Raw genomic sequence first — 27,881 nt, forward strand, 5'->3', positions numbered from 1 at the left:
GTATTTCTCTTTCTTTTTTGTTTATTGGGTATGGATTTTATTCCTGCTCTTTTTCCCCTATGTCCCTTCTTTTTTTTTACTATTTTTTACACTTTGGGTCTCCTTGGGGTTCTGGGGTCCCAGTTTAAACGAGGCGAATATGAGGTCGATGGATTTTCATCCTGCATCTCTTGAAAGACCGAAAACCTATTGGTAGTATTATAGGAGTTATAGTTCCTAGGTACCCTCTCGAAAGGGGCCTTCCGTGTATCCAATCTATAAGGGTCATCACCTTCCTGATTGTATCTCTGTCTGTGGTTATAATTCCTATTTTTAAACTTTGATGCTCGTCTATTATAGAATGGTTCAAATGATTCATTATGTTGGTATGAATCATTTCTCCACTGTACATTATTTTGAGTCCTAAAGTTTCTTACATTATTCTTCCTCCAAGTAGGTGTATTATTTGGAGGTTTTTCGGGAGTGGCGTCAGAGTGTTCGAACTAAGGGCTTCCACCGGTGTGGATGCTGCCTTATGTGTCGAACAGTCAAAAGTGACACCAGTAAAATCAAGGAATTAACCATTAAGGATAAGACTTACACCATTAATCAATTCATTACGTGCAATTCTCGTAATGTTGTATATGTGTTCGGTTGTAGCTGTGGCCTGTACTATGTAGGCAGGACCACTAGAGCTTTAAAATCTAGGCTGGCCGAGCACATATACAACATTAGGAAAGGTCTGGACACACACACTGTGCCGGCACATTTTAAAAAATACCATGAGAAAAAGGAATGCCATCTAAAAATGTTTTGTGGTATAGAATTAATTCTGCCAAAGTTGAGAACTAGGGATGTAGAAAAAAGGTTATCCAAAGCAGAGATGCGGTGGATTTTCCTATTAAAAACTCTCATTCCCAATGGTCTGAATAATGAATTTGAATTAGGATGTTTTTTAACTTAATTAATATATATGGATTATTCTTTCTTGCATATTCTGCAACAAGCACTGTCACTTTATAGATGTCGGGATATTTCGAATAGAGTTTTCTTAATTTAATCAATATGAATGGTATACCCTTTCCTACACATTCTGCAACAAGCACTGTCACTTTATAGATATCAGTATGGTGACGGTTAATATCAAGAATTTATGAAAATTATGAATGTATGTATCACCATGTATTTTACATTCTCGGCAGGGTCTGTTGGAATATCTCTCTGGATAAAAAATGTCATTACATCTACTGTTTATATGTGTTAAGTATGGACCCGAACGAATATTCATACTAGTGACTGTATGAACGTTACGATCCGCAGTGGAACGCAGCGTGGAACGCAACGCTGACGCCACTAGAGAAGGATTTCCTGCATCCGCAGTGGAACGCAGCGTGGAACGCAGCGCTGACGCTAGTAGAGAAGGACTTCCTGCTTCCCGGTAAAATGTGACGTTCTTAAAGCGGATGACATCACTTCCGGTTGGGGAACAGGAAACGAAGATCCCGCACCGCTGTTTCTAATTGTACAATCAGTAAGCCCTTTAAAAGGTTTATTTTGTGACTGTAACCACACTTCTGATGAAGGACCCAGCGAGGTCCGAAACGCGTTAAGTGTGTGGTTCCTGTAACTCCTGCCTGCTTGGACATTTATCTATTCTGCACTGTCACCTTGGAGAGGCTCCCACAGATTCCGGAGCTGTGTGTGCCGAACCCCATCCTAAGAACATCAATAGGAGTTCGGGTGATATGTTCATAATGTTCAAATGCTGCTGTCAGACAAGGAGTTTTTACATGTGATTTTTATCTTTAAGTGTTGTAAGTGCAATTTGTATTAAAACCCTTTTGATTTTATACAAAATACTGCACTATGATTTATTCCCTGTGCTGATCCCCCCCTGACAAGGGTTATACCCATTAGAGGGAAGCACTTTCTTCTGATTTCAGAAACTCTTGGATGATCCTGTCTCCTACATATATTAAGAAGCTGCTCATAGAAGCGTGTGATTTATTTCCATTTACAAAAGCTCAGTAACTTTTTCATTTTATTTGGATGTGGTGCTCTGCATGTACACTATTCATGTTGCATGATTATCTGTCCTTTACTTGCACCTTTGTGGTATATATTGTACACATGTTTAAGCAGAATAGCGCAAGTTTGAACACATGGTAAATATCGCTTACATTCAGTTTCTTTGAGTGTTTGGATGAATACTCTATTCATGTGTACTTCTGCTGCATGATTCTGGTTTTAACTGCGCATATCTGTTACACCCATATATAACTTTTAATTGGTGCCAACGTGCACCAAGACCGCCGGGTCTTTGCCAGCCCCTCCCAACAATCTATCTACCCGGTCCGCGATGTGCCGTACCCGAGCACCCGGGAGACAACAGACTGTACGGCGATCACGGTCCCGGTAGCAGATTGCCCTATCTGCCTTCCTGATGATAGAATCCCCTACCACCACCATCTGACAAGGTACCTCTCTATCTTTTATCCCAACCGCGCCAGAGGGACCGCACCTCTGGATGCTACAGGGAGCAGTCTCCTCCGGCACCGTCATTTCTTCACTATCATCCTCCGATTCCTCGTCCAATTGGGCAAATTTGTTCGGGTTTGATAGTTCGGAGATGTCGTGCCTCCCCCTCTTTTTCTTACTTCTAACTGTGACCCAACTGGCTACCTGATCATCATCCTCTTCTACCAGTGACCCCTCCCACAACTCCTCCACCGTTCTGTCTAAACTACGCTCGAGATTGTGAATCTCCCTCAGTCGCGTAACGGTTTGCTCTAGATCAGTTACCTGGGCTTCCAGGGCAACCGTTCGCACACACCTCGTGCAGATGTATTCACACTGGGCCGGTAGCTCCAGGTGTGCATACATCTTGCATGACATGCACTGAGTGAGGTCCCCAATCACAGCCCCTCCCATATTGTTTGCAAGGTCTAACTCCCTGTTACACTCAAAGAAAAAGCAGCAAAAATAAAAAATAGAAGACAAGCAATATCACTTATACAATAATTAAGCTGGCTTATACTTATCTATCTTTGTGCGGTTCTTGGTCCTTCACTTTTATGCTGCCGTAGTACTCTCTCCTGCGGCACCTATACTCCACTTAGCAGTTGCAGTTGTTCCAGCTCACTGCTCCTCCTTTTCACTCGGCTTCCAGCTCCTTTTTACTGTTTCCAACTCACACTTCGAAATCCCAGCAGCACTTGGAAGAGACCAGCCCCACAGAGCGAAAACATGCTTACATGGGATTCAAACCAATGACAGTTTTAATTTGATAGTGCAAACCAAACACCTTACCAACTGTGCTAACCAGTCTGTGCAGTGTGTGGTCCCTCCCTGTACTGTGCTGTATGTAGTGTGTGCTCCCTCCCTGTACTGTGCTGTGTGTAGTGTGTGCTCCCTCCCTGTACTGTGCTGTATGTAGTGTGTGCTGTATGTAGTGTGTGCTCCCTCCCTGTACTGTGCTGTATGTAGTGTGTGCTCGGCCTCCCTGTACAGTGCTGTATGTAGTGTGTGCTCCCTCCCTGTACTGTGCTGTATGTAGTGTGTGCTCCCTTCCTGTACTGTGCTGTATGTAGTGTATGCTCCCTTCCTGTACTGTTCTGTATGTAGTGTGTGCTCCCTTCCTGTACTGTGCTGTATGTAGTGTATGCTCCCTCCCTGTACTGTGCTGTATGTAGGGTGTGCTCCCTCCCTGTACTGTATGTAGTGTGTGCTCCCTCCCTGTACTGTGCTGTATGTAGTGTGTGCTCCCTTCCTGTACTGTGCTGTATGTAGTGTGTGCTCCCTCCCTGTACTGTATGTAGTGTGTGCTCCCTCCCTGTACTGTGCTGTATGTAGTGTGTGCTCCCTCCCTGTACTGTATGTAGTGTGTGCTCCCTCCCTGTACTGTGCTGTATGTAGTGTGTGCTCCCTTCCTGTAGTGTGCTGTATGTAGTGTGTGCTTCCTCCCTGTACCGTGCTGTATGTAGTGCGTGCTCCCCCTCCCTGTACTGTGCTGTATGTAGTGTGTGCTCCCCCTCCCTGTACTGTATGTAGTGTGTGCTCCCTTCCTGTACTGTGCTGTATGTATAGTGTGTGCTCCCTCCCTGTACTGTGCTGTATGTAGTGTGTGCTCCCTCCCTGTACTGTGCTGTATGTAGTGTATGCTCCCTCCCTGTACTGTGCTGTATGTAGTGTGTGCTCCCACTCCCTGTACTGTGCTGTATGTAGTGTGTGCTCCCTCCCTGTACTGTGCTGTATGTAGTGTGTGCTCCCCCTCCCTGTACTGTGCTGTATGTAGTGTGTGCTCCCTCCCTGTACTGTGCTGTATGTAGTGTGTGCTCCCTCCCTGTACTGTGCTGTATGTAGTGTGTGCTGTATGTAGTGTGTGCTCCCTCCCTGTACTGTGCTGTATGTAGTGTGTGCTGTATGTAGTGTGTGCTCCCCCTCCCTGTGCTGTGCTGTATGTAGTGTGTGCTCCCTCCCTGTACTGTGCTGTATGTAGTGTGTGCTTCCTCCCTGTGCTGTGCTGTATGTAGTGTGTGCTCCCTCCCTGTACTGTGCTGTATGTAGTGTGTGCTCCCTCCCTGTACTGTGCTGTATGTAGTGTGTGCTCCCTCCCTGTACTGTGCTGTATGTAGTGTGTGCTCCCTCTCTGTACTGTATGTAGTGTGTGCTCCCTCCCTGTACTGTACTGTATGTAGTGTGTGCTCCCTCCCTGTACTGTGCTGTATGTAGTGTGTGCTTCCTCCCTGTGCTGTGCTGTATGTAGTGTGTGCTCCCTCCCTGTACTGTGCTGTATGTAGTGTATGCTCCCTCCCTGTACTGTGCTGTATGTAGTGTGTGCTCCCTCCCTGTACTGTGCTGTATGTAGTGTGTGCTCCCTCCCTGTACTGTATGTAGTGTGTGCTCCCTCCCTGTACTGTACTGTATGTAGTGTGTGCTCCCTCCCTGTACTGTGCTGTATGTAGTGTGTGCTTCCTCCCTGTGCTGTGCTGTATGTAGTGTGTGCTCCCTCCCTGTACTGTGCTGTATGTAGTGTATGCTCCCTCCCTGTACTGTGCTGTATGTAGTGTGTGCTCCCTCCCTGTACTGTGCTGTATGTAGTGTGTGCTCCCTCCCTGTACTGTATGTAGTGTGTGCTTCCTCTCTGTGCTGTGCTGTATGTAGTGTGTGCTCCCTCCCTGTACTGTGTTGTATGTAGTGTATGCTCCCTCCCTGTACTGTGCTGTATGTAGTGTATGCTCCCTCCCTGTACTGTGCTGTATGTAGTGTGTGCTCCCTCCCTGTACTGTGCTGTATGTAGTGTGTGCTCCCTCCCTGTACTGTGCTGTATGTAGTGTGTGCTCCCTCCCTGTACTGTGCTGTATGTAGTGTGTGCTCCCTCCCTGTACTTTGAAACATATAAGGTTAAAAAAAGGGGTTTGTAGAATGAAAAATCAGTAAAATCAGAAGTAGAATAAAGGCATGACTGCAGTGTCAGTAGACACTGAAACTGGGCATATCAGTCCTTGTATACTCAGACATACAGATGTACATCAGAGAAGGGTATTGTAGCAGGATATGCATAAAGTCGCAGCTAAACATTAGCATAACGTAAAGCAAAGGAAGCCCCAACTGTGTCTATCTCAGAATCAGGACCTCTGAGGAGTGACCACGCCCTCTTGACAGGCCCCTCCCCCTCAACAGACTCCACCCCAATTAGGGCTGCTTCCATAAATTCCCCGGGCTGGTGTTCGATCCCAATCCGCCCCTGGTATCTACTATAGTAGAGGGAAGCAATGAGCTGTGTTGAGCTAACCAGCATTCGTTGACTGGGGGTCTGTCAGTAACATTACAGAGTGTCCTATCGGTCTCACCTAATGCTCCCTCTTATATAGTCAATGCTTAGTAAATAATGACTGTGTAATGGGCCCTACACACGTAGCGATTACACTGAAAGATGTGAATCATTTATATCTTTCAGTGTGTAGGCACGAACGATGCGCGGCCCCACGCTCGTTCATCGTTGGTGCCGGCTCGATTATGCCTGCAAGGCAACATGGACAATCTCGTCCATATTAGCATGCAGGGCCCTGGGGCCGGGATACAGGGGGAGTGAAGAAACTTTACTCACCACGTCAAAGCCCCCATCCCCCCGCCGCTGGATCACCCGTTGGCCGTAAAGGCCGTCAGGCACCTCGGCAAAAAATGCCCAGTGTGTAGGGCCCTTAAGTTGTATCAAATGAGGGACTGGTAGCAAACGGCCTCTGTTTGTTCTTCCATGGTAAATAAAAACGCATCTCATGTCCCCTTTGCATGATACATCCAGAGACTCAGCAGTAACAGCGTAGCGCGTTTCGCTAGTATGGCTGCAGAATTTATGGGGTAAGAGCCCTAAACTGCTGCTGTCTTTGCCTAATGGTAAATTCAAATGTAATGTGGCAGTATGGATAGCATTTATAACACATAATGGATTATTTACTAAATAAGTAATGTGGTTCAAACTATTTTTACCTGCTTATCTCTTACAGGCCACTGGGTCCAGGCTGGCGTTGCTTTCTCAGAACATTGCAAACTTGGGCACTGCAACTATAATATCTTTTATTTATGGATGGCAATTAACCCTGCTCCTCTTGGTTATTGTGCCAGTTGTTGCTATCTCTTCTCTGCTACAAATAAAGACATTTGCCGGGCATGCACAGAAAGACAAGCAGGAACTAGAAGTGGCTGGAAAAGTGAGTTACATTTGCTAGAAAATGGGCCTTAATGGGTGAATATGCTCTACAACCTACTCAGGCAAGAATTTCCAGATACCTAGTTCACAGGGACGGATCTAGACCTCGTGGCGGCCAGGGCGAAAAATAGGGGCGTGGCTTCATGGAGAAGGGGCGTGGTCAGTTATGCCCCCTGTAGCTGTGCCCTCAGTAGCTGTGCCCACAGTAGTATTTCCCCGAGTAGTGTGCCCCCTGTACAGTTATGCCCCTGTGCCCCCAGTACTGTGCCCCCTGTAGAGTTGTGCCCCCTAGTTGCGCCACTTCCGAAAAAAATAAATGAATACTTACAATCCCCGCTCCTACTTCCCGACTGCTGTTGCCCTCCGTCTTCATCACGCACAGCACCGGCACCAGTAGCAGATCTTGCCACGGCGGCGGCACCCTCTGGAAGGCGGCGCCACGGGCAAAAATCCTGCTTGCCCGTAGCAAGATCCGCTACTGTCAGTTCATCACAAGAGTGGCAGCAGGCATTAAATGTGACCTTGATACATTGCAACATCCTGTGTTGGACTGTTAGTATACTGAAATGGGTGTGATACATTATACTGGCGGTCAGGAATGCCGGGCGGTCACATTACCGACAATGAGAATGCCGAAGGGGACAGGGTAATTATTTTACCCCTCCTCTGTCCCCTACCCTAACCTGTCTGGTGTGGCGGCTAGAGCTAAGATTCGTGGGGTGCCGGCTAGGGCAAAAATTTGTCCCACCGAATAAATCTACCCCTTTGTGTCTGATTCATATGGAAGCCTAAATTCATATGGAAAGCAATCGCAGACTGAGTATGGGCATGTAGGCAAACTTTGGTGCTTGATTGGGAAGAGCGGATAGAGATGGGACTCCTGTTTTTGGCCTGTCTTTTCCACCCAGCATGGGGCGGATGTATGTCCCTATACTAATAAAGATGGATGTGGCAGTGATGAAACAGTGGGTGGCCCAGCCTTGCCCATGAAGATGGACAGAAACTAACCATAGACAAGTGGACAATCGCACTAGCTAACAAACAGGCTGCTGTGGCCAGGCAGACAAGTAGTCATAGATGTCTCTAACCCAGAATCAGGCCTCATTAGTACATGCAAATACTGCAGACACAGAAATAGGTTGTTGGAAAAGGAATTTGTCATACCGTACCATTGTACATATGAAGGATAAATCATTGCCTCCTGATGGGAAATGTTGTGCAATGTGCTACTGTGAGCAGAACACAGTTTCATGCGATTAGCGAATTAACAGCAAAGTCATTGTTCTGTACTTCCACCCAGTAAACACCCGCACCCCACCCAAGCCAGAACCACTGGGCTGCTCCTTGTAGCCTCTTTACCTGGCTCTTAACCGAATGGGTGATACAGGGTGTCAGTAATTAATGGTCACCTATTCCAAGCATCCTACAGCAAACACTACTTGTCAGAATGTCGCCAAATGTTCAGTATGTCTTAATGAGTCCATGGTAAGGAAATTCCCGGGGGATGGGGGAATGAGTTTAAAAAAATCACCACCAGGGGGCGTTTTTCTGCTTGTAAGGTATCAGATATGCAAATTTCCTTTAGCAATTATCCCTCTGATAACTATTTACAGTAATATTATAGAGAAAAGAGAATGGGGTTGTACTAATAAGGTGCACAGAGAGAAATTGAAATTTAAAATATAACTTTTATTATCACATAAAAGGCCGTAAATCGGTCAGCGTAGCGAAATATATGGTTAAAATGACAGATAGAATTTAGAAAGATCAAGTGCTCTAAGATAGAAAAGTGATAAGATTTAAAATATATCCGCTCTGATGGATACAAAAACTACCAGTAAAGATTATTTAAATATTAGCCCATTAGTTGGATGAAGCCACGATTGGTGGCTGCTACATACTTTCAGCTCACAGTGTCCTCTATAATATAAGTGTCATAATAAACTCTTGATCTGAGTCAAATACTCTACCCTGAACAACCTATATATATTAAGTGAATTGGATGTTATGTGAGATTTGATAATAAAAACCAATTTTGGTGTCCTCAATTATTTATCCAGTTTCACCTGGGTATTCACTCCCAGGGGTACATTTACTAAGCTCCCGATTTTGACCGAGATGCCGTTTTTTCATCAAAGTGTCATCTCGGTAATTTACTAAACACTAATCACGGCAGAGATGAGGTCATTCGGAATTTTTCGCAAGTCCAAGTAAAAAATTACGAATGAATACACCATCGGTCAAAACGCGGCTGTTTAAGTATGAATCTCGGTCATTTACTAAGAAGTGCAAAGCAAAAAAAAACAAAACACTGCCGTGAAAAATTACAACTCGTAAAAAAGTGCTAAAAAAAAACAGACCTGCTTTTTTTTTTCGTGATTGGATAGACATGCACGGATCCATGAGATCCGTGCATGTATATCAGTGGGAAGGGGTGGGAAAGTGCTTATTTTTAAAAAAAAAATTGCGTGGGGTCCCCCCTCCTAAGCATAACCAGCCTCGGGCTCTTTGAGCCGATCCTGGTTGCAGAAATATGGGGAAAAAAATGACAGGGGTTCCCCCATATTTAAGCAACCAGCATCGGGCTCTGCGCCTGGTCCTGGTCCCAAAAATACGGGGGACAAAAAGAGTAGGGGTCCCCCGTATTTTTAAAACCAGCACCGGGCTCCACTAGCTGGACAGATAATGCCACAGCCGGGGGTCACTTTTATATAGTGCCCTGCGGCCGTGGCATCAAAAATCCAACTAGTCACCCCTGGCCGGGGTACCCTGGGGGAGTGGGGACCCCTTCAATCAAGGGGTCGTCCCCCCCAGCCACCCAAGGGCCAGGGGTGAAGCCCGAGGCTGTCCCCCCCCATCCAATGGGCTGCGGATGGGGGGGCTGATAGCCTTTGTTGTCAAAGAAAAGATATTGTTTTTAGTAGCAGTACTACAAGTCCCAGCAAGCCTCCTCCGCATGCTGGTACTTGGAGAACCACAAGTACCAGCATGCGGCGGAAAAACGGGCCCGCTGGTACCTGTAGTACTACTACTAAAAAAATACCCAAAAAAAGACAAGACACACACACCGTGAAAGTATAATTTTATTACATACATACACACATACATACATACTTACCTTATGTTCCCACGCAGGTCGGTCCTCTTCTCCAGTAGAATCCAAGGGGTACCTGTTGAAGAAATTATACTCACGATATCCAGGGGCCCAGGGTCCTCGGAGAAATCCTTTGTAATCCACGTACTTGTTAAAAATAACAAAACGCTTACCCGAACCACGCACTAAAAGGGGACCCATGTTTTCACATGGATCCCCTTTCCCCGAATGCCAGAAACCCACTTTGACTTCTGTCTAAGTGGGTTTCTTCAGCCAATCAGGGAGCGCCACGTTGTAGCACTCTCCTGATCGGCTGTGTGCTCCTGTCCTCACTGACAGGCAGCACGCGGCACTGTTACAATGTAGCGCCTATGCGCTACATTGTAACCAATGCTGGGAACTTTCTGCTCAGCGGTGACGTCACTTTAGGTCAACCGCAGGGCAGAAAGTTCCCAGCATTGGTTACAATGTAGCGCATAGGCGCTACATTGTAACAGTGCCGCGTGCTGCCTGTCAGTGAGGACAGCAGCACACAGCTGATCAGGAGAGTGCTACAACGTGGCGCTCCCTGATTGGCTGAACAAACCCACTTAGACAGAAGTCAAAGTGGGTTTCTGGCATTCGTGGAAAGGTGACCCATGTGCAAACATGGGTCCCCTTTCAGTTCGTGGTCGGGACACCGTTTTGTTATTTTTTTCAAGTACGTGGATTACCCCTGGATTTCCCGAGGAGCCTGGACCCCTGGATCTCGTGAGTATAATTTCTTCAACAGGTACCCCTTGGATTCTACTGGAGAAGAGGACCGACCTGCGTGGGAACTTAAGGTAAGTATGTATGTATGTGTGTATGTATGTAATAAAATTATACTTTCACGGTGTGTGTGTCTTGTCTTTTTTTGGGTATTTTTTTAGTAGTAGTACTACAGGTACCAGCGGGCCAGTTTTTCCGCCGCATGCTGGTACTTGTGGTTCTCCAAGTACCAGCATGCGGGGGAGGCTTGCTGGGACTTGTAGTACTGCTACTAAAAACAATATCTTTTCTTTTACAACAAAGGCTATCAGCCCCCCCATCCGCAGCCCATTGGATGGGGGGGGACAGCCTCGGGCTTCACCCCTGGCCCTTGGGTGGCTGGGGGGGGGGGACCCCTTGATTGAAGGGGTCCCCACTCCCCCAGGGTACCCCGGCCAGGGGTGACTAGTTGGATTTTTGATGCCACGGCCGCAGGGCACTATATAAAAGTGACCCCCGGCTGTGGCATTATCTGTCCAGCTAGTGGAGCCCGGTGCTGGTTTTAAAAATACGGGGGACCCCTACTCTTTTTGTCCCCCGTATTTTTGGGACCAGGACCAGGCGCAGAGCCCGATGCTGGTTGCTTAAATATGGGGGAACCCCTGTCATTTTTTTCCCCATATTTTTGCAACCAGGATCGGCTCAAAGAGCCCGAGGCTGGTTATGCTTAGGAGGGGGGACCCCACGCATTTTTTTTTTGATTTTACATTGTTTAATTAAAAAAAAAAAAAAAATGAACCCCAGCACGGATCACACAGATCCGGCCGAGATTGATTGTAAAAAAAGTCGGCAGTGTTTTGCTAATCACTGCCGTAAAAAAATAAAAAAAAACACGAATGACATCGACATCGGAAGAAAAGAAAAACCCGAATACGACAGCTTAGTAAATCCATCGTAACAAATTCAAAAAGTTGCAGTTTTACACTTTCGATGTCATTCGTGATTGAACTTTGACCTTTTTTCGGAAATTACGAATCTTAGTAAATGTACCCCCCAGTGTCTTCACAGCTGTATCAACATCCACATGCAGTCACCTAAAGTGTATTATTGGATAGGTGATATTTGAATATGTGTCATGAGATCTATACAGACGACTCTATTGAGAATACCTATTATTGCAAGTGTATCATTGTATTTCAAAAATGCTGTACACGCAGCAGTTGCTGCCACTGCCCCATCTTTCCAGAAATCAGTTATATCTGTATGGGATTAGTTGTACCTGTGTAGTGATTGTAAATATAAGTACCAGAGTTGGCACCTTGATTCGTATCTATAATGGAATGATTTCTATTCCTAATACAGGTTAATAGTGTCTATTGTGCCTAGCCTTAAAAACGCACTAGGATCACCTAGCACACTTACTGTATATAATGGCAACGTGTCCACTGGGATTCACTAATGTGATCCGATCAATTAATGAACAACGTGGATGGTGCCGGATACCACTATCTGTGAGGAGAGTGCTTAGTATAGATAGACTTATTGTGCAGCTTCAATAGACGCCATGATTTTACCATACATCAGACTCCCATGAATATAAATTAATAGGTAGGTATAACAGGGGAGCCCCTCGGGATCTCAGAACAACATGTATTGATTTAATCTTGATCTAATTATCAAGTGTTTCATCACTAGGTTGTAATACTATCACTTGATGTCATGCATACAGGATTAGTTAGGTGACTAAAAAGGTATTTACGAGTTTATGAAAGGTAAATTTGATGGTACACCTTTAAATGGCCTTTATATGTTTATTAGAAAGTATAAGGTTGTGAAACACCAAGCTAAGTATACTATAGCGACATATATTCAGTCAGTATGCTATTAATTCGGGCATTCCCATATTTGCCGCATAGTACATTGTCAGCCTCCTGTGCATATGCTGAAGAGGAAATAATTAATCTTCTAAATATGGGGCTATTGCCTTTAAGCCTCGACAAAGCTATATGCGAAATGCGCGCATCGGCATCTCCCCCCGCTCTGATGTGTTTGCATTAACTACCCCACTTCGTTATAACTGCGGAGGTTGGACTGCTGCACGGCAAACGGGAATGCCCGAAAATGTGCCCGAAAGAGCCGGTCACAGCTAGGGGAGCTCTACTGAGCTTTTCTAGTTAAAGTTAGTTTAGAGTTTATTTTTTTACAGGAGGCTGTTGGCAACAGCCTGCCTGCAGCATGGGTCTAAAGGGGAGAGCAGTGTCCGCCCTGCAGGGTCTGAGCCACTGATTCCGCTGACTGGACACTGAGCTCCAGAGGGGGACACTGTGTCATATGCTGCAGAGGATTTATCCTCCCAGGATGATCTCATTCCATGTAATCAGGGTAGCACTGGTTTAGCACAGATACCAGCAAGGAAACCAGAGTGGTTTTCCTCTATCAAATCTTGGATTTCTCAGATTTCTGACAGGGTTGCGAGAAAATAAATCTGCAACCCAGGTATTACAGAGCTCTATGGCAGTATGGCCGGTTTCTGGTACCTCAGGACGCCCCACTATATATACCCCCATAAACATGCGCTTGTGCATTTCACACAAGACGACATGGATACCGATTCTGACACTACAGATGGTGATGGTGATGGATTGCGGGGGTCCGCATCTCTTGCAAAGGGGGTGCAATTGTTAATAGAGGCTATCAGGGATGTGTTAAATGTTAATGATACCACACCTGAGCAGATTGAGGAGGCTTTTGTCACTGAAAATAAAAAGGACTCGCTAACCTTCCCTGCGTCAAAGGAATTGAATGCTATTTTTGAAAACGCATGGGAAAACCCAGAGAAAAAATTCCAGATCCTTAAAAGGGTCCAGGTGGCATTTCCTTTCCCTGAGGAGGATAGGGAAAAAATGGGAAAACCCGCTGATTGATGACGTCTCTGTGTCCAGACTCTCAAAGAAGGTGGTTTTACCTGTTCCAGGATCTACCGCCTTAAAGGAGCGGGCTTATAGGAAAATTGTTAACACGCATAAATCAATGTATACTGCTTCAGGGGCCATATTACGTCCCACTATTGATACTGCATGGATTGCAAAGGCAATAGTAAAGTGGTCGGCTACCTTACTTGAGGATTTGGATACTATGGATAGGGATGACGTTGCATTATATTTACGCAACATACATGATTCTGCAGGTTTTATGGTAGAATCCATGAAAGACCTGGGTTCCATGGCTGCGGGAATTTCTTCCATGTCTGTTTCAGCTCGTCGGGGACTGTGGCTGCGCCAGTGGTCGGCCGACGTGGAATCCAGGAGTGTGGATTTCCTACCCTATACAGGTCACGCTCTCTTTGGGGAAGCTCTATACGCGTGGATATCCACCGCTACAGCGGGTAAGTCTCCGTTTCTTCCCTCAGCAGCACCTGCTTCGAATAAATCTTTCTCTTCAGCTGCAATGCAGTCCTTTCGGCCTAACAAGCCTAGAAAGGCCAGAACATCCAATACCTTCTTTAGGGGAGGTCGGGTTAAGTCCAAGAATCCTGCCGCTGCAGGTTCCCAGGAACAAAAGCCTACTTCGGGTACGCCAAAGTCCTCCGCATGACGGTGGACTGCACGCCCCGGTGGTGGGGCCAGTGGGAGCGAGACTCAGGCACTTCAGTCATGTCTGGGTATCATCCGGCCTGTATCCCTGGGTGATAGATATTGTGTCTCATGGATACAGGCTGAAATTTCAAAGCACTGTACTACAAGACTCTGTCCAAAAGCTGGTGGAGGCACAGGTCATTGTGCCAGTGCCACCTCACATGCTGACCAAAGGTTACGATTCGAACCTTTTCATGGTACCGAAGCCGGATGGTTCGCTCAGTCTCATTCTGAACCTAAAATCATTGAACTTCTTTCTAAAGGAGTTCAAGTTCAAGATTAAGTCTCTCAGGGCAGTGATATCAGGTCTGGAAGAAGGGGAATTCCTTTTATCCCTGGATATCAAGGATGCATACCTCCACATTCCAATCTGGCTGCCACATCAGGCTTATCTCTGCTTCGCATTGCTGTACTGTCATTTCCAGTTCCAGGCCCTGCCATTCGGCCTATCCACAGCACCGAGGGTGTTTACCAAGGTGATGGCAGAGATGATGGTTCTCCTCCGCAAGCATGGGGTGAACATCATTCCATATCTGGACGATCTGCTGATAAAGGCATCGTCCAAGGAGAAGCTGCTGCAGTCCATTGTTCTCACAACACGCCTCCTCAAGAGTCATGGTTGGATTCTAAACCTTCCAAAGTCACATTTGGAACCAACCTAGAGGTTGTCATTTCTGGGAATGATCCTGGATACGGAAGTGCAGAGGGTGTTACTTCCACAGGAAAAGGCATTGGTGATACAAGCTATGGTCCGGGATGTCCTGAAGCCACCCCTGGTGTCGGTTCATCAATGCATTCGCCTATTGGGAAAGATGGTGGCCTATTACGAGCTCTCCAGTAAGGGAGGTTCCACGCTCGGACCTTCCAACTGGATCTCCTGGACAAGTGGTCGGGATCTCACCTCCACATGCACCAGAGAATTTGTCTGTCGCCAAAGGCAAGGATTTCACTCCTCTGGTGGCTCCAATTGCCTCACCTTCTGGAGAGCCGCAGGTTCGGGATTCAGGACTGGGTCCTTCTAACCATGGATGTGTGCCTCGGAGTATGGGGAGCAGTCACTCAAGGAGTAACCTTCCAAGGACGGTGGTCAAGCCTGGAAGCCTGCCTGCCCATCAACATCCTGGAACTAAGATCCGTCTACAACGGTCTTCTTCAGGCTTTCTTCTGAGAAATTGGGCCATTCAAGTGCAGTCGGACAACGTAACAACAGTGGCTTACATAAACCGACAAGGCGGAACGAAGAGCAGAACGGCAATGTCAGAGGTGACAAGAATACTCCTCTGGACAGAAAATCACGCGCTGGCGCTGTCAGCCATCTTCATTCCGGGAGTAGACAACTGGGAAGCAGACTTCCTCAGCAGACACAATCTCCATCCAGGAGAGTGGGGAGTCCATCCGGAGGTGTTCAAGGAAATAACAGATCTTTGGGGCTTACCCCAAATAGACATGATGGCCTCTCGTCTCAACAGGAAGCTTCGGAGTTATTGTTCCAGGTCGAGGGACCCACAGGCAGTGGCAGTGGACGCCCTGGTGTCTCCGTGGGTGTTCCAGTCAGTGTACGTGTTTCCACAACTCCCACTCATCCCAAAAATCCTAAAGCTCATAAGGAGAACAAGGGTTCAAGCGATCCTCATTGCCCCAGACTGACCAAGAAGTGCTTGGTATGCGGACCTTCTGAATCTACTACAAGAAGAACCGAGGCCTCTGCCTCTTCAGGAGGACCTGCTGCAGCAGGGGCCGTTCACCTATCAAAACTTACCATAGCTACGTTTGAGGGCATGGAAGTTGAGCGCCTGATTCTTGCTCGGAAGGGTATTCCGAAGAAGGTTATTCCTACCCTCATACAGGCTAGGAAAGGGGTAACATCTAAACATTACCATCGTATTTGGAAGAAATATATCTCTTGGTGTGAGTCCAAGAAGTTTCCTATGGTGGAGTTTCAACTGGGACGTTTCCTCCTCTTCCTGCAAGCAGGAGTGGATATGGGTCTGCGGTTGGGATCTGTGATGGTCCAGATCTCAGCCCTATCCATTTTCTTTCAGAAACAATTGGCTGCCCTCCCTGAGGTTCAGACCTTTTTGAAGGGAGTTTTGCATATCCAACCTCCCTTTGTACCGCCTACGGTGCCTTGGGACCTTAACGTGGTGTTGCAGTTCCTCCAGTCGGATTGGTTTGAACCTCTACAGGAGGTTGAGGTCAAATTTCTTACATGGAAGGCGGTCACTTTGTTGGCCTTAGCTTCTGCTAGACGTGTGTCCGAGCTGGGGGCTTTATCCTGTAAAAGCCCTTACTTGATCTTCCACGAAGATAGAGCTGAGCTCCGCACTCGTTAGCAGTTTCTTCCAAAGGTTATGTTGGCATTTCATATCAACCAACCTATTGTGGTGCCAGTGGCTACTGACTCCTCAATTACTTCAAAGTCCTTGGATGTCGTAAGGAAGCTATATGTGAAGAGAATTTCTCGTCACAGAAAATTGGACTCTCTGTTTGTCCTATATGATCCCAAGAAAATTGGGTGTCCTGCTTCTAAGCAGACGATCTCTCGCTGGATCAGGTTCACTATCCAGCACGCTTATTCTACGGCAGGACTGCCGTGTCCAAAATCTGTTAAGGTCCACTCTACTCGTAAGGTGGGGTCTTCCTGGGCGGCTGCCCGGGGTGTCTCAGCAGTACAACTTTGCCGAGCTGCTACTTGGTCTGGGTCGAACACGTTTGCAAAGTTTTACAAGTACGATACTTTGGCTTCTGTTGATCTGAAGTTCAGTAAATCAGTTCTGCAGGAGCCTCCGCACTCTCCCTCCCATTCTGGGAGCTTTGGTACATCCCCATGGTACTAATGTGGACCCCAGCATCCTCTAGGACGTAAGAGAAAATAGGATTTTGGTAACTACCAGTAAACCTTTTCTCGTAGTCTGTAGAGGATGCTGGGCGCCCGCCCAGCGCTTCGTTTTCCTGCAAATGTTATTGGTTTCAGTACAACTTCGTTTTAGTTGAGTACTGCATTGTTACTTGGTAAGTAATGTTTCAGCTGTTGCTGAGTAGTTCAAGCTAGTTGGCTTGACGTGCCTTGTATGTGTGAGCAGGTATGAATCTCATCACTATCTGTGTATAATCCTTCTCTCAAAGTATGTCGTCTCCTCGGGCACAGTTTCTAGACTGAGTCAGGTAGAAAGGGCATAGAGGGAGGAGCCAGCCCACACTCTCAAACTCTTAAAGTGCCAATGGCTCCTGGTGGACCCGTCTATACCCCATGATACTAATGTGGGCCCCAGCATCCTCTACGGACTATGAGAAAAGGATTTACCGGTAGGTACCAAAATCCTATTTTGATTCTCATCTGGTTTTAAATTTAAAATGATGTTAAATTTACGAGAATGTGTGTTAGTGGTGAAATTTGTTTTACCAAATTGTGAATTCAGCGCCAGAAGCTTCATGGAAATTTAGGTTGTTAAAAGATCTTTAGAATGGTCCAATTAGTTTGCTGTAACTTTCCTTCCCATGGCCTCATTAAGACATATTGACAATTTGGTGACATTATGATTTCATACTGCCGCCACTAAAATGTTTTATTGATAATTGTTTCTTCCTTTACAGATTGCCACCGATGCTGTGGAAAACATCCGCACTGTTGTCTCTCTAACACGAGAGAGGAAGTTTGAGGCCATGTATGATGAAAAATTAGTATTGCCCTACAAGTAAGACAGCCTATCACCTGTGCTGTGTACCTATGTTCTTACTGTATCTGTGAAGAGATGCATCAATGAAAGTATTACCATAGGGAACAGGTCTTTTACCAAACATCAAAGTGCTATATAACATAGCTGGAAAGTAAATATATTTCTCTGATGTCCTAGTGGATGCTGGGAACTCCGTAAGGACCATGGGGAATAGCGGCTCCGCAGGAGTCTGGGCACAACTAAAAGAAAGCTTTTAGACTACCTGGTGTGCACTGGCTCCTCCCACTATGACCCTCCTCCAAGCCTCAGTTAGATTTTTGTGCCCGGCCGAGCTGGATGCACACTAGGGGCTCTCCTGAGCTCTTAGAAAGAAAGTATAATTTAGGTTTTTTATTTTACAGTGAGACCTGCTGGCAACAGGTTCACTGCAACGAGGGACTAAGGGGAGAAAAAGCGAACCTACCTGCTTGCAGCTAGCTTGGGCTTCTTAGGCTACTGGACACCATTAGCTCCAGAGGGATCGACCGCATGGAACTGGCCTTGGTGTTCGGTCCCGGAGCCGCGCCGCCGTCCCCCTTACAGAGCCAGAAGCAAGAAGAAGTCCGGAAAATCGGCGGCATGAAGACTTCTGTCTTCACCAAGGTAGCGCACAGCACTGCAGCTGTGCGCCATTGCTCCTCATACACACTTCACACTCCGGTCACTGAGGGTGCAGGGCGCTGGGGGGGGGGCACCCTGAGCAGCAATAAAAACACCTTGGCTGGCAAAACAATCACAATATATAGCCCCAGAGGCTATATATGTGATAATTACCCCTGCCAGAATCCTTAAAAAAGCGGGAGAAAAGTCAGCGAAAAAGGGGCGGAGCTATCTCTCAGCACACTGGCGCCATTTCTCCCTCACAGTTCCGCTGGAAGGAAGCTCCCTGGCTCTCCCCTGCAGTCTACACTACAGAAAAGGGTAAAAAAGAGAGGGGGGGCACTAAATTTAGGCGCAGTAAATATTATAGCACCTATAGGGGACATAATTCAGTTAGTCCCTGCATTTTATAGCGCTCTGGTGTGTGCTGGCATACTCTCTCTCTGTCTCCCCAAAGGGCTTCTGTGGGGTCCTGTCCTCTATTAGAGCATTCCCGGTGTGTGTGCGGTGTGTCGGTACGGCTGTGTCGACATGTTTGATGAGGAAAATTATGTGGAGGCGGAGCAGATGCCCATAGAAGTGATGTCACCCCCTGCGGGGCAGACACCTGAGTGGATGGTTTTATGGAAGGAATTACGTGCAAGTGTCGACTCCTTACACAAAAAAATTGACGACATGCCAAATGCGGGACAGCCGGCTTCTCAGCTCGTGCCTGCCCAGGTGTCTCAAAGGCCATCAGGGACTCTAAAACGCCCGCTACCTCAGATGGCAGACGCAGATGTCGACACGGATACTGATACCAGTGTCGACGACGATGAGTCAAATCTAATGTCCACTAGAGCCATTCGTTGCATGATTGAGGCAATGAAGGAGGTATTACACATTTCGGATATAAACCCAGGTACCACTAAAAAGGGTATTATGTTTGGGGAGAAAAAACTACCCGTAGTTTTTCCCCCATCTGAAGAATTAAATGAAGTGTGTGAAGAAGCGTGGGCTTTCCCCGATAAAAGATTGGTAATCCCTAAAAAATTACTAATGGCGTTCCCTTTCCCGCCAGAGGATAGGGCATGTTGGGAAACACCTCCTAGGGAGGATAAAGCGCTCACACGTTTGTCTAAAAAGGTGGCATTTCCGTCTCCGGATACGGCCGCCCTAAAGGAGCCTGCGGATAGAAAGCAGGAGGCGATCCTGAAGTCTGTATATACACACTCAGGCATTATACTTAGACCATCTATTGCGTCAGCATGGATGTGCAGTGCTGCCGCTGCATGGTCAGATTCCCTGTCAGAAAATATTGACACCCTAGACAGGGACACTATTCTCCTAACCATAGAGCATATAAAAGACTCAGTCTTATACATGAGAGATGCACAGAGGGAGATCTGCCGGCTGGCATCTAAAATAAGTGCATTGTCCATTTCTGCTAGGAGAGGCTTATGGACTCGGCAGTGGACAGGGGATGCAGATTCCAAAAGGCACATGGAAGTTTTGCCTTATAAGGGTGAGGAGTTATTCGGGGATGGTCTCTCAGACCTGGTTTCCACAGCGACAGCTGGGAAATCAGCATTTTTACCCCAGGTTCCCTCACAGCCTAAAAAAGCGCCGTTTTATCAAGTACAGTCCTTTCGGACCCAGAGAAACAGGCGAGGAAAAGGCGGGTCCTTTCTGTCCAGAGGCAGAGGTAGGGGAAAAAGGCTGCAACAAACAGCAGGTTCCCAGGAGCAAAAGTCCTCCCCCGCTTCTTCCAAGTCCACCGCATGACGGTGGGGATCCACAGGCGGAGCCAGGTACGGTGGGCGGCCGCCTCAAAAATTTCAGCGATCAGTGGGCTCGCTCACAGGTGGATCCCTGGATCTTGCAAATAGTATCTCAGGGGTACAAACTGGAATTCGAGGCGTCTCCCCCCCGCCGTTTCCTCAAATCTGCCTTGCCAACGACTCCCTCAGGCAGGGAGGCTGTGCTAGAGGCAATTCACAAGCTGTATTCCCAGCAGGTGATAGTCAAGGTGCCCCTACTTCAACAAGGACGGGGTTACTATTCCACACTGTTTGTGGTACCGAAACTGGACGGTTCGGTGAGACCCATTTTAAATTTGAAATCCTTGAACACATACATAAAAAAGTTCAAGTTCAAGATGGAATCGCTCAGGGCGGTTATTGCAAGCCTGGACGAGGGGGATTACATGGTATCCCTGGACATCAAGGATGCTTACCTGCATGTCCCCATTTATCATCCTCACCAGGAATACCTCAGATTTGTGGTACAAAATTGCCATTACCAATTCCAGACGCTGCCGTTTGGACTGTCCACGGCACCGAGGGTGTTTACCAAGGTAATGGCGGAAATGATGATACTCCTTCGAAAAAAGGGAGTTTTAATTATCCCGTACTTGGACGATCTCCTAATAAAGGCGAGATCCAGGGAGCAGTTGTTGGTAGGAGTAGCACTATCTCAGGAGGTGCTACACCAGCACGGTTGGATTCTGAATATTCCAAAGTCACAGCTGGTTTCGACGACACGTCTACTGTTCCTGGGAATGATTTTGGACACAGTCCAGAAAAAAGTGTTTCTCCCGGAGGAGAAAGCCAAGGAGCTGTCATCTCTAGTCAGAGACCTCCTGAAACCAAAACAGGTGTCGGTGCATCACTGCACGCGAGTCCTGGGAAAGATGGTGGCTTCTTACGAAGCAATTCCTTTTGGCAGGTTCCATGCCAGAATCTTTCAGTGGGACCTGTTGGACCAATGGTCCGGATCGCATCTTCAGATGCATCGGCTAATAACCCTGTCTCCAAGAACCAGGGTGTCTCTGCTGTGGTGGCTGCAGAGTGCTCATCTCCTAGAGGGCCTCAGATTCGGCATACAGGACTGGGTCCTGGTGACCACGGATGCCAGCCTTCGAGGCTGGGGGGCAGTCACTCAGGGAAGAAACTTCCAAGGACTATGGTCGAGTCAGGAAACTTCCTTGCAAATAAATATTCTAGAACTAAGGGCTATTTACAATGCCCTAAGTCAGGCAAAACCCCTGCTTCAAAACCAGCCGGTACTGATCCAGTCAGACAACATCACGGCGGTCGCCCATGTAAACCGACAGGGCGGCACAAGAAGCAGGACGGCAATGGCAGAAGCCACAAGGATTCTCCGATGGGCGGAAAATCACGTGCTAGCACTGTCAGCAGTGTTCATTCCGGGAGTGGACAACTGGGAAGCAGACTTCCTCAGCAGGCACGACCTCCACCCGGGAGAGTGGGGACTTCATCCAGAAGTCTTCACACTGATTGTAAATCGTTGGGAACGGCCACAGGTGGACATGATGGCGTCCCGCCTAAACAAAAAACTGGAGAGATATTGCGCCAGGTCAAGGGACCCTCAGGCGATAGCGGTGGACGCTCTACTGACACCGTGGGTGTACCAGTCGGTTTATGTGTTCCCTCCTCTGCCTCTCATACCAAAGGTACTGAGAATAATAAGAAAACGAGGAGTAAGGACAATACTCGTGGTTCCGGATTGGCCAAGAAGAGCTTGGTACCCGGAACTTTAAGAGATGATCTCAGAGGACCCATGGCCTCTGCCGCTCAGACAGGACCTGCTGCAGCAGGGGCCCTGTCTGTTCCAAGACTTACCGCAGCTGCGTTTGACGGCATGGCGGTTGAACGCCGGATCCTAAAGGAAAAGGGCATTCCGGAGGATGTCATTCCTACGCTGATTAAAGCCAGGAAAGATGTAACGGTTAAACATTATCACCGCATATGGCGGAAATATGTTGCTTGGTGTGAGGCCAATAAGGCCCCAACAGAGGAATTTCAGCTGGGTCGATTTCTGCACTTCCTACAGGCAGGAGTGACTATGGGCCTAAAATTAGGCTCCATTAAGGTACAGATATCGGCTCTGTCGATTTTTTTCCAAAAAGAACTAGCTTCACTACCTGAAGTTCAGACATTTGTAAAAGGAGTGCTGCATATTCAGCCCCCCTTTGTGCCTCCAGTGGCACCCTGGGATCTCAACGTGGTGTTGAATTTCCTAAAATCACATTGGTTTGAGCCACTAAAGACCATGGATCTAAAATATCTCACGTGGAAAGTGGTCATGTTATTGGCCTTGGCTTCGGCCAGGCGTGTATCAGAATTGGCGGCTTTGTCATTTAAAAGTCCTTATCTGATTTTCCATATGGATAGGGCAGAATTGAGGACTCGTCCCCAGTTTCTCCCTAAGGTGGTATCTGCTTTTCACTTGAACCAACCTATTGTAGTGCCTGCGGCTACTAGCGACTTGGAGGATTCCAAGTTAATGGACGTAGTCAGGGCCTTGAAAATTTATGTTTCCAGGACGGCTGGAGTCAGGAAAACTGACTCGCTATTTATCCTGTATGCACCCAACAAACTGGGTACTCCTGCTTCTAAGCAGACTATTGCTCGCTGGATTTGTAGCACAATTCAGCTGGCGCATTCTGCGGCTGGACTGCTGCATCCTAAATCAGTAAAAGCCCATTCTACAAGGAAGGTGGGCTCATCTTGGGCGGCTGCCCGAGGGGTCTCGGCTTTACAACTTTGCCGAGCTGCTACTTGGTCAGGGGCAAACACGTTTGCAAAATTCTACAAATTTGATACCCTGGCTGAGAAGGACCTTGAGTTCTCTCATTCGGTGCTGCAGAGTCATCCGCACTCTCCCGCCCGTTTGGGAGCTTTGGTATAATCCCCATGGTCCTTACGGAGTTCCCAGCATCCACTAGGACGTCAGAGAAAATAAGAATTTACTCACCGGTAATTCTATTTCTCGTAGTCCGTAGTGGATGCTGGGCGCCCGTCCCAAGTGCGGATTGTCTGCAATACTTGTACATAGTTGTTGTTCACAAAAGGGTTATTGTTATGAGCCATCTGTTGAGAGGCTCAGTTAAATTTCATACTGTTAACTGGTTATGGTATCACGAGTTATACGGTGTGATTGGTGTGGCTGGTATGAGTCTTACCCGGGATTCAAAATCCTTCCTTATTGTGTCAGCTCTTCTGGGCACAGTATCCTAACTGAGGCTTGGAGGAGGGTCATAGTGGGAGGAGCCAGTGCACACCAGGTAGTCTAAAAGCTTTCTTTTAGTTGTGCCCAGACTCCTGCGGAGCCGCTATTCCCCATGGTCCTTACGGAGTTCCCAGCATCCACTACGGACTACGAGAAATAGAATTACCGGTGAGTAAATTCTTATTATTTATTTTTATCTCTAGGAATGCCATTAAAAAAGCGCACATCCATGGGCTGACCTTCGGGGTGTCTCAGGCCATCATGTACTTCTCCTATGCGGCGTGTTTCCGCTTCGGTGCGTGGCTGGTAGTAAATGGACATATGACTATGGAGAATGTATTCCTGTAAGTGAGCGTGAATATCCAATATACAGTAATAACTGTTGTATACTGTATATGCAGACTGCTTTATAGTTCCGCCTTGGTAGACGTCAGGACTGTGTTCTAATAAATGTATTTTTGTCATGTACCCAACTGTCATTTTTTTGTATTGCGTTATAAAGCTCGGGAGTAAACTGTTCCGCAGTGGTTGTTTCTCACATTCCCAAGTGGCCAGTGTTTTTATTCCAAACTAAATGCAGCCCATTGTACGGCTCATTCACATGTATACTGTAGCATGTGTCTTTTGCAATGTATTTTACTATAAATATTAATTAAATGCATGGTATGCTGGTCTGCTGGTAACAGAGTAATAGAGTTTTTACATCAGTTTCCCATAAATAACAATTACAGACTATAGATAACTTTAAATGTATAATATAGATATGACACCCTAGTTGTGGGTGTTTGTGTGAAGTTTGGATCGTACCCCGTCTCTGGGGGATATCCAGTTATCCCCGGTAAAACATTGGGTCCGAAAAACGGGCGTTTTTGTCCGTTTTTCAGACTTTTTTCCGATGTTAAACGGATTTTTTTTTTTACAGGCTATACAGATTGATCGCCTGTAAAAAAAAACAAAAAACCCTTTCTCCCGAAAACACACAGGTTCAGTGAAACCTGTGTGTTTTCGTGTAAAACAGCCACGTATTCGGACGAAAACGGGGCTGTTTCCAGGGATTCTGCTTCGCCTGCCGGAGGCAGGTGAAACAAAATCCCTGATAAGCTGCGGCAAGCTCCGGCTTATCGGGGTTAATTAGATAGCCCCCCGGCGGGACAATTAGCCCCGGTAAATTACTGGGGCTAATTGGATATCCCCCTGTAGGTTCTTCTTAATGTCACCGCACAGCAGAGGAGCAGAGACCCCCCTAAATTCCAAATACAAGGGCGAAACCTAAAGTAAAGTGACGTTTGAATTTATTGATCTGGAACGCTTCTTCACTATGAATTTGTTTAAATGTTTAAGGATCAGTAACGTGAACTATAAAATTAGTACTCTGAACATTGGCCGTTTCTATAGGCAACACTATCAGGCCTTACATTAGTTAAACTGTGCAATCTCAATAATACCACTTGTAAAACTTAAAATTTTATTAAATAAGCTTAGTACTGTTATACTTAATTGTTATGTAAGTTGTCACGTGACCAGAGGCCCAACAGTAAAATACACTGTGGCGGTAATACACAAAAGTGGTTATATGGGCAATCATATCAAATACCTGAGAGTTTAATCATTTAAATACATTCACAAAACATCATAATTAGCATTCACAGAAACTAATGCAATGCAAGACAAACAATGGCCCTCATTCCGAGTTGTTCACTCGTTATTTTTCATCGCATCGCAGTGAAATTTCGCTTAGTGCGCATGCGCAATATTCGCACTGCGACTGCGCCAAGTAACTTTGCTATGAAGATAGTATTTTTACTCACGGCTTTTTCTTCGCTCCGGCGATCGTAGTGTGATTGACAGGAAATGGGTGTTACTGGGCGGAAACACTGCGTTTTATGGGCGTGTGGATGAAAACGCTACCGTTTCCGGAAAAAACGCAGGAGTGGCCGGAGAAACGGGGGAGTGTCTGAGCGAACGCTGGGTGTGTTTGTGACGTCAAACCAGGAACGACAAGCACTGAACTGATCGCACAGGCAGAGTAAGTGTGGAGCTACTCTAAAACTGCTAAGTAGTTTGTGATCGCAATAATGCGAATACATCGGTCGCAATTTTAGGATGCTAAGATACACTCCCAGTAGGCGTAGGCTTAGCGTGTGTAACTCTGCTAAATTCGCCTTGCGAACGATCAACTCGGAATGAGGGCCAATATGCGCAATATATCTGCACGTGCAGTAAGTCCCATAAGGGTATCTAACATTTGCAAAATAAGTCCTGGAATAGAACAGGTTAAGCTTATGGTCTTCACTGGCCAGCTCTTGTGTCGGTGCACATAAAAGTGGGGTTAGGAGGCACTTGTAACATATGAAGCTCAATGTTGACTGAATGTCTCTATAACTGATTACAAAGGAAGTCCCGTAACTCTGACATAGGGTTCAAGAGATAGCAGGTCACTGTCCTAGATAAAATAGCAATGCTGTTGATTGACGATGCTGCCGACGTGTTACTTTGACACAATCTCTGTAGACTAAAGGGGATAATGCTGGTGCTGTTCCTTTACTTGCACACACAGATGTACATGTGTCGTATATCAAATGAATCAACATAGTCTCCTGCAGGGTTGGACTGGCCCACTGGGGTACAGGGGAAACCACCGGTGGGCCCTACTGCCTGGGGGCCCACCCCCTGCTCTAGAGATCAGGTTCCAGACTGTGCTGTTACTAATCTAGTACATTACCTTGCATGCTCTACAGTATTTACTGTATATATTTATCTAGGGGACCAACACTTGCAAAATGGCTAGGTAAACCAATGTGGTGGCTTGGCATACCCCCTCCAGAGACTGGCCACACCCCTAAACATGGGCCCTACCACTGCATTCCCCCGGTGGGCCCTAAATGCCCCAGTCCGGCACTGGTCTCCTGGTGCTTCCTAGTTGCATTGCGTTGCGACTAAGATGCATTTTCGGTAAAAAAAAACACCTGGCACTAGAAGATTCTAATGCGACATGGTGTGCCAAAAGGGGCTGGCGTCAGTGCAGCAAAAGTGAACGAGGACACATCTGTATGTACTTTGGTTACTAGCAAAATGTATCTTCTTAGAAGTGGGTCACAGTCTCTATGTGCAGGGTTAAAGTGGTGCAGGTAAAGTCACTTAAGTATGTCTCTGACTTGGGGACTTAATGAGCACATGTGTGGGGTAGCTGCACAGTACACTGTTAGATTGTCCCTCTTCTGCCAGTTCCCTCTCTCAGTATCGCCTTCCCTGCAGCCGATGATCAGCCTCTCCTTGTAGCCTTTGATCAACCTGTCACCCTGCAGCACCATCCCTTACTTCCAAAGCTCCTTCAGCAGCAGCACACATGTGGCTCTGTGGAGATGATAACAGGACAGGAAAGCACTGTCCAGGGGAGGAGATACTGTAACTGACGTTACCATATCTTCCACATTTGCAAGAGACATCCTTAATCATCCCCTGCACATGTGCTGAAGCACTGCGGAATATATGTGGGCAATATAAATAACAATGAATAAATAAAATGTGCCTGCCTGCAAAACCCCCTCACTCCAGGGGACAGGAGGAAGAGCAGTGTCTCTTACCTGCTTTTCTCCCATGCAGGCATACATATAGAACTCCATCCAAAGATGGCGTCTTGTTTATTTCGAGAGAAGCTTCACTTCTCCCAGGTAGTGTATATATATTTTGTGCGCTGCTCCCATTAAACCTATGGGGGCTGCAGGACTATGATAAAATAAATGCCAAGAAATTAGTGATTTCTCCGCATTTTTCTCCCTATTAAATATTGAGAAATTATGTATTAAGCTTTGTCCAGCTAATATGCTGGAGAAAAGCCTTCTGTAAGGTTACCAAATAGACCCCAAAACCCACCTGATAGTATGAAAAGATATGCTACAGTCTTCAGGGAGGGTCTGTTGTCTACCCATAGCGGTCCCAAATGTAAGCAAGCAGAGGCTAATGTGTATCAGTGCTTATGGAGGTGTTCTCTAGCTTTATATTCTGGTGCACGGTGAGACATTATGCAGAGCACAGGCTGATAAACTAAGTGCACATGCCACTGACCCCTGAATGGGCGGCTTTAGGGACGCTTCTGGCTGGCCTGATAGTGATAAAGGGGTGCATGAAATAGTTACAGGCAGTCAGTGCTACAGGTAGGAAAATTATCTTACAGAAGTGGGCGGGAGCTGGACCCCCAGAGATTTCCCTTTTATTTAGGATGGATTGGATGGAGACACTGCTAAATATAGAATCACATGCTGACCGTTTCTCCGTATGGGCGAGTTACATAGATACCCTTCCCGTGTCCACCAAGACCCAAATTCAAACTGTCTCTGGTATACCACGTGGGCATATGGGCGTAGAGTGGTGGCAGAATATTCACCCATTAAACACATTATCTCACT

General features: G+C 46.7%; 1 protein-coding gene across 1 annotated transcript in view; it reads left to right on the forward strand.

The window, feature by feature from the left end:
* The window catches only part of LOC134927268 (ATP-dependent translocase ABCB1-like), a 406,228-nt gene that overhangs the window by 349,289 nt on the left and 29,058 nt on the right, over positions 1 to 27,881 (forward strand). The window contains exons 21-23 of the mRNA XM_063921480.1: positions 6,486 to 6,689; positions 17,741 to 17,841; positions 23,679 to 23,819. Of these exons, the coding sequence (XP_063777550.1) occupies positions 6,486 to 6,689; positions 17,741 to 17,841; positions 23,679 to 23,819 (446 nt within the window). The remainder of the gene's footprint in view (positions 1 to 6,485; positions 6,690 to 17,740; positions 17,842 to 23,678; positions 23,820 to 27,881) is intronic.

Source organism: Pseudophryne corroboree, chromosome 5 (assembly GCF_028390025.1).
Source record: "Pseudophryne corroboree isolate aPseCor3 chromosome 5, aPseCor3.hap2, whole genome shotgun sequence".
NCBI classification, from domain to species: Eukaryota; Metazoa; Chordata; class Amphibia; order Anura; family Myobatrachidae; genus Pseudophryne; species Pseudophryne corroboree.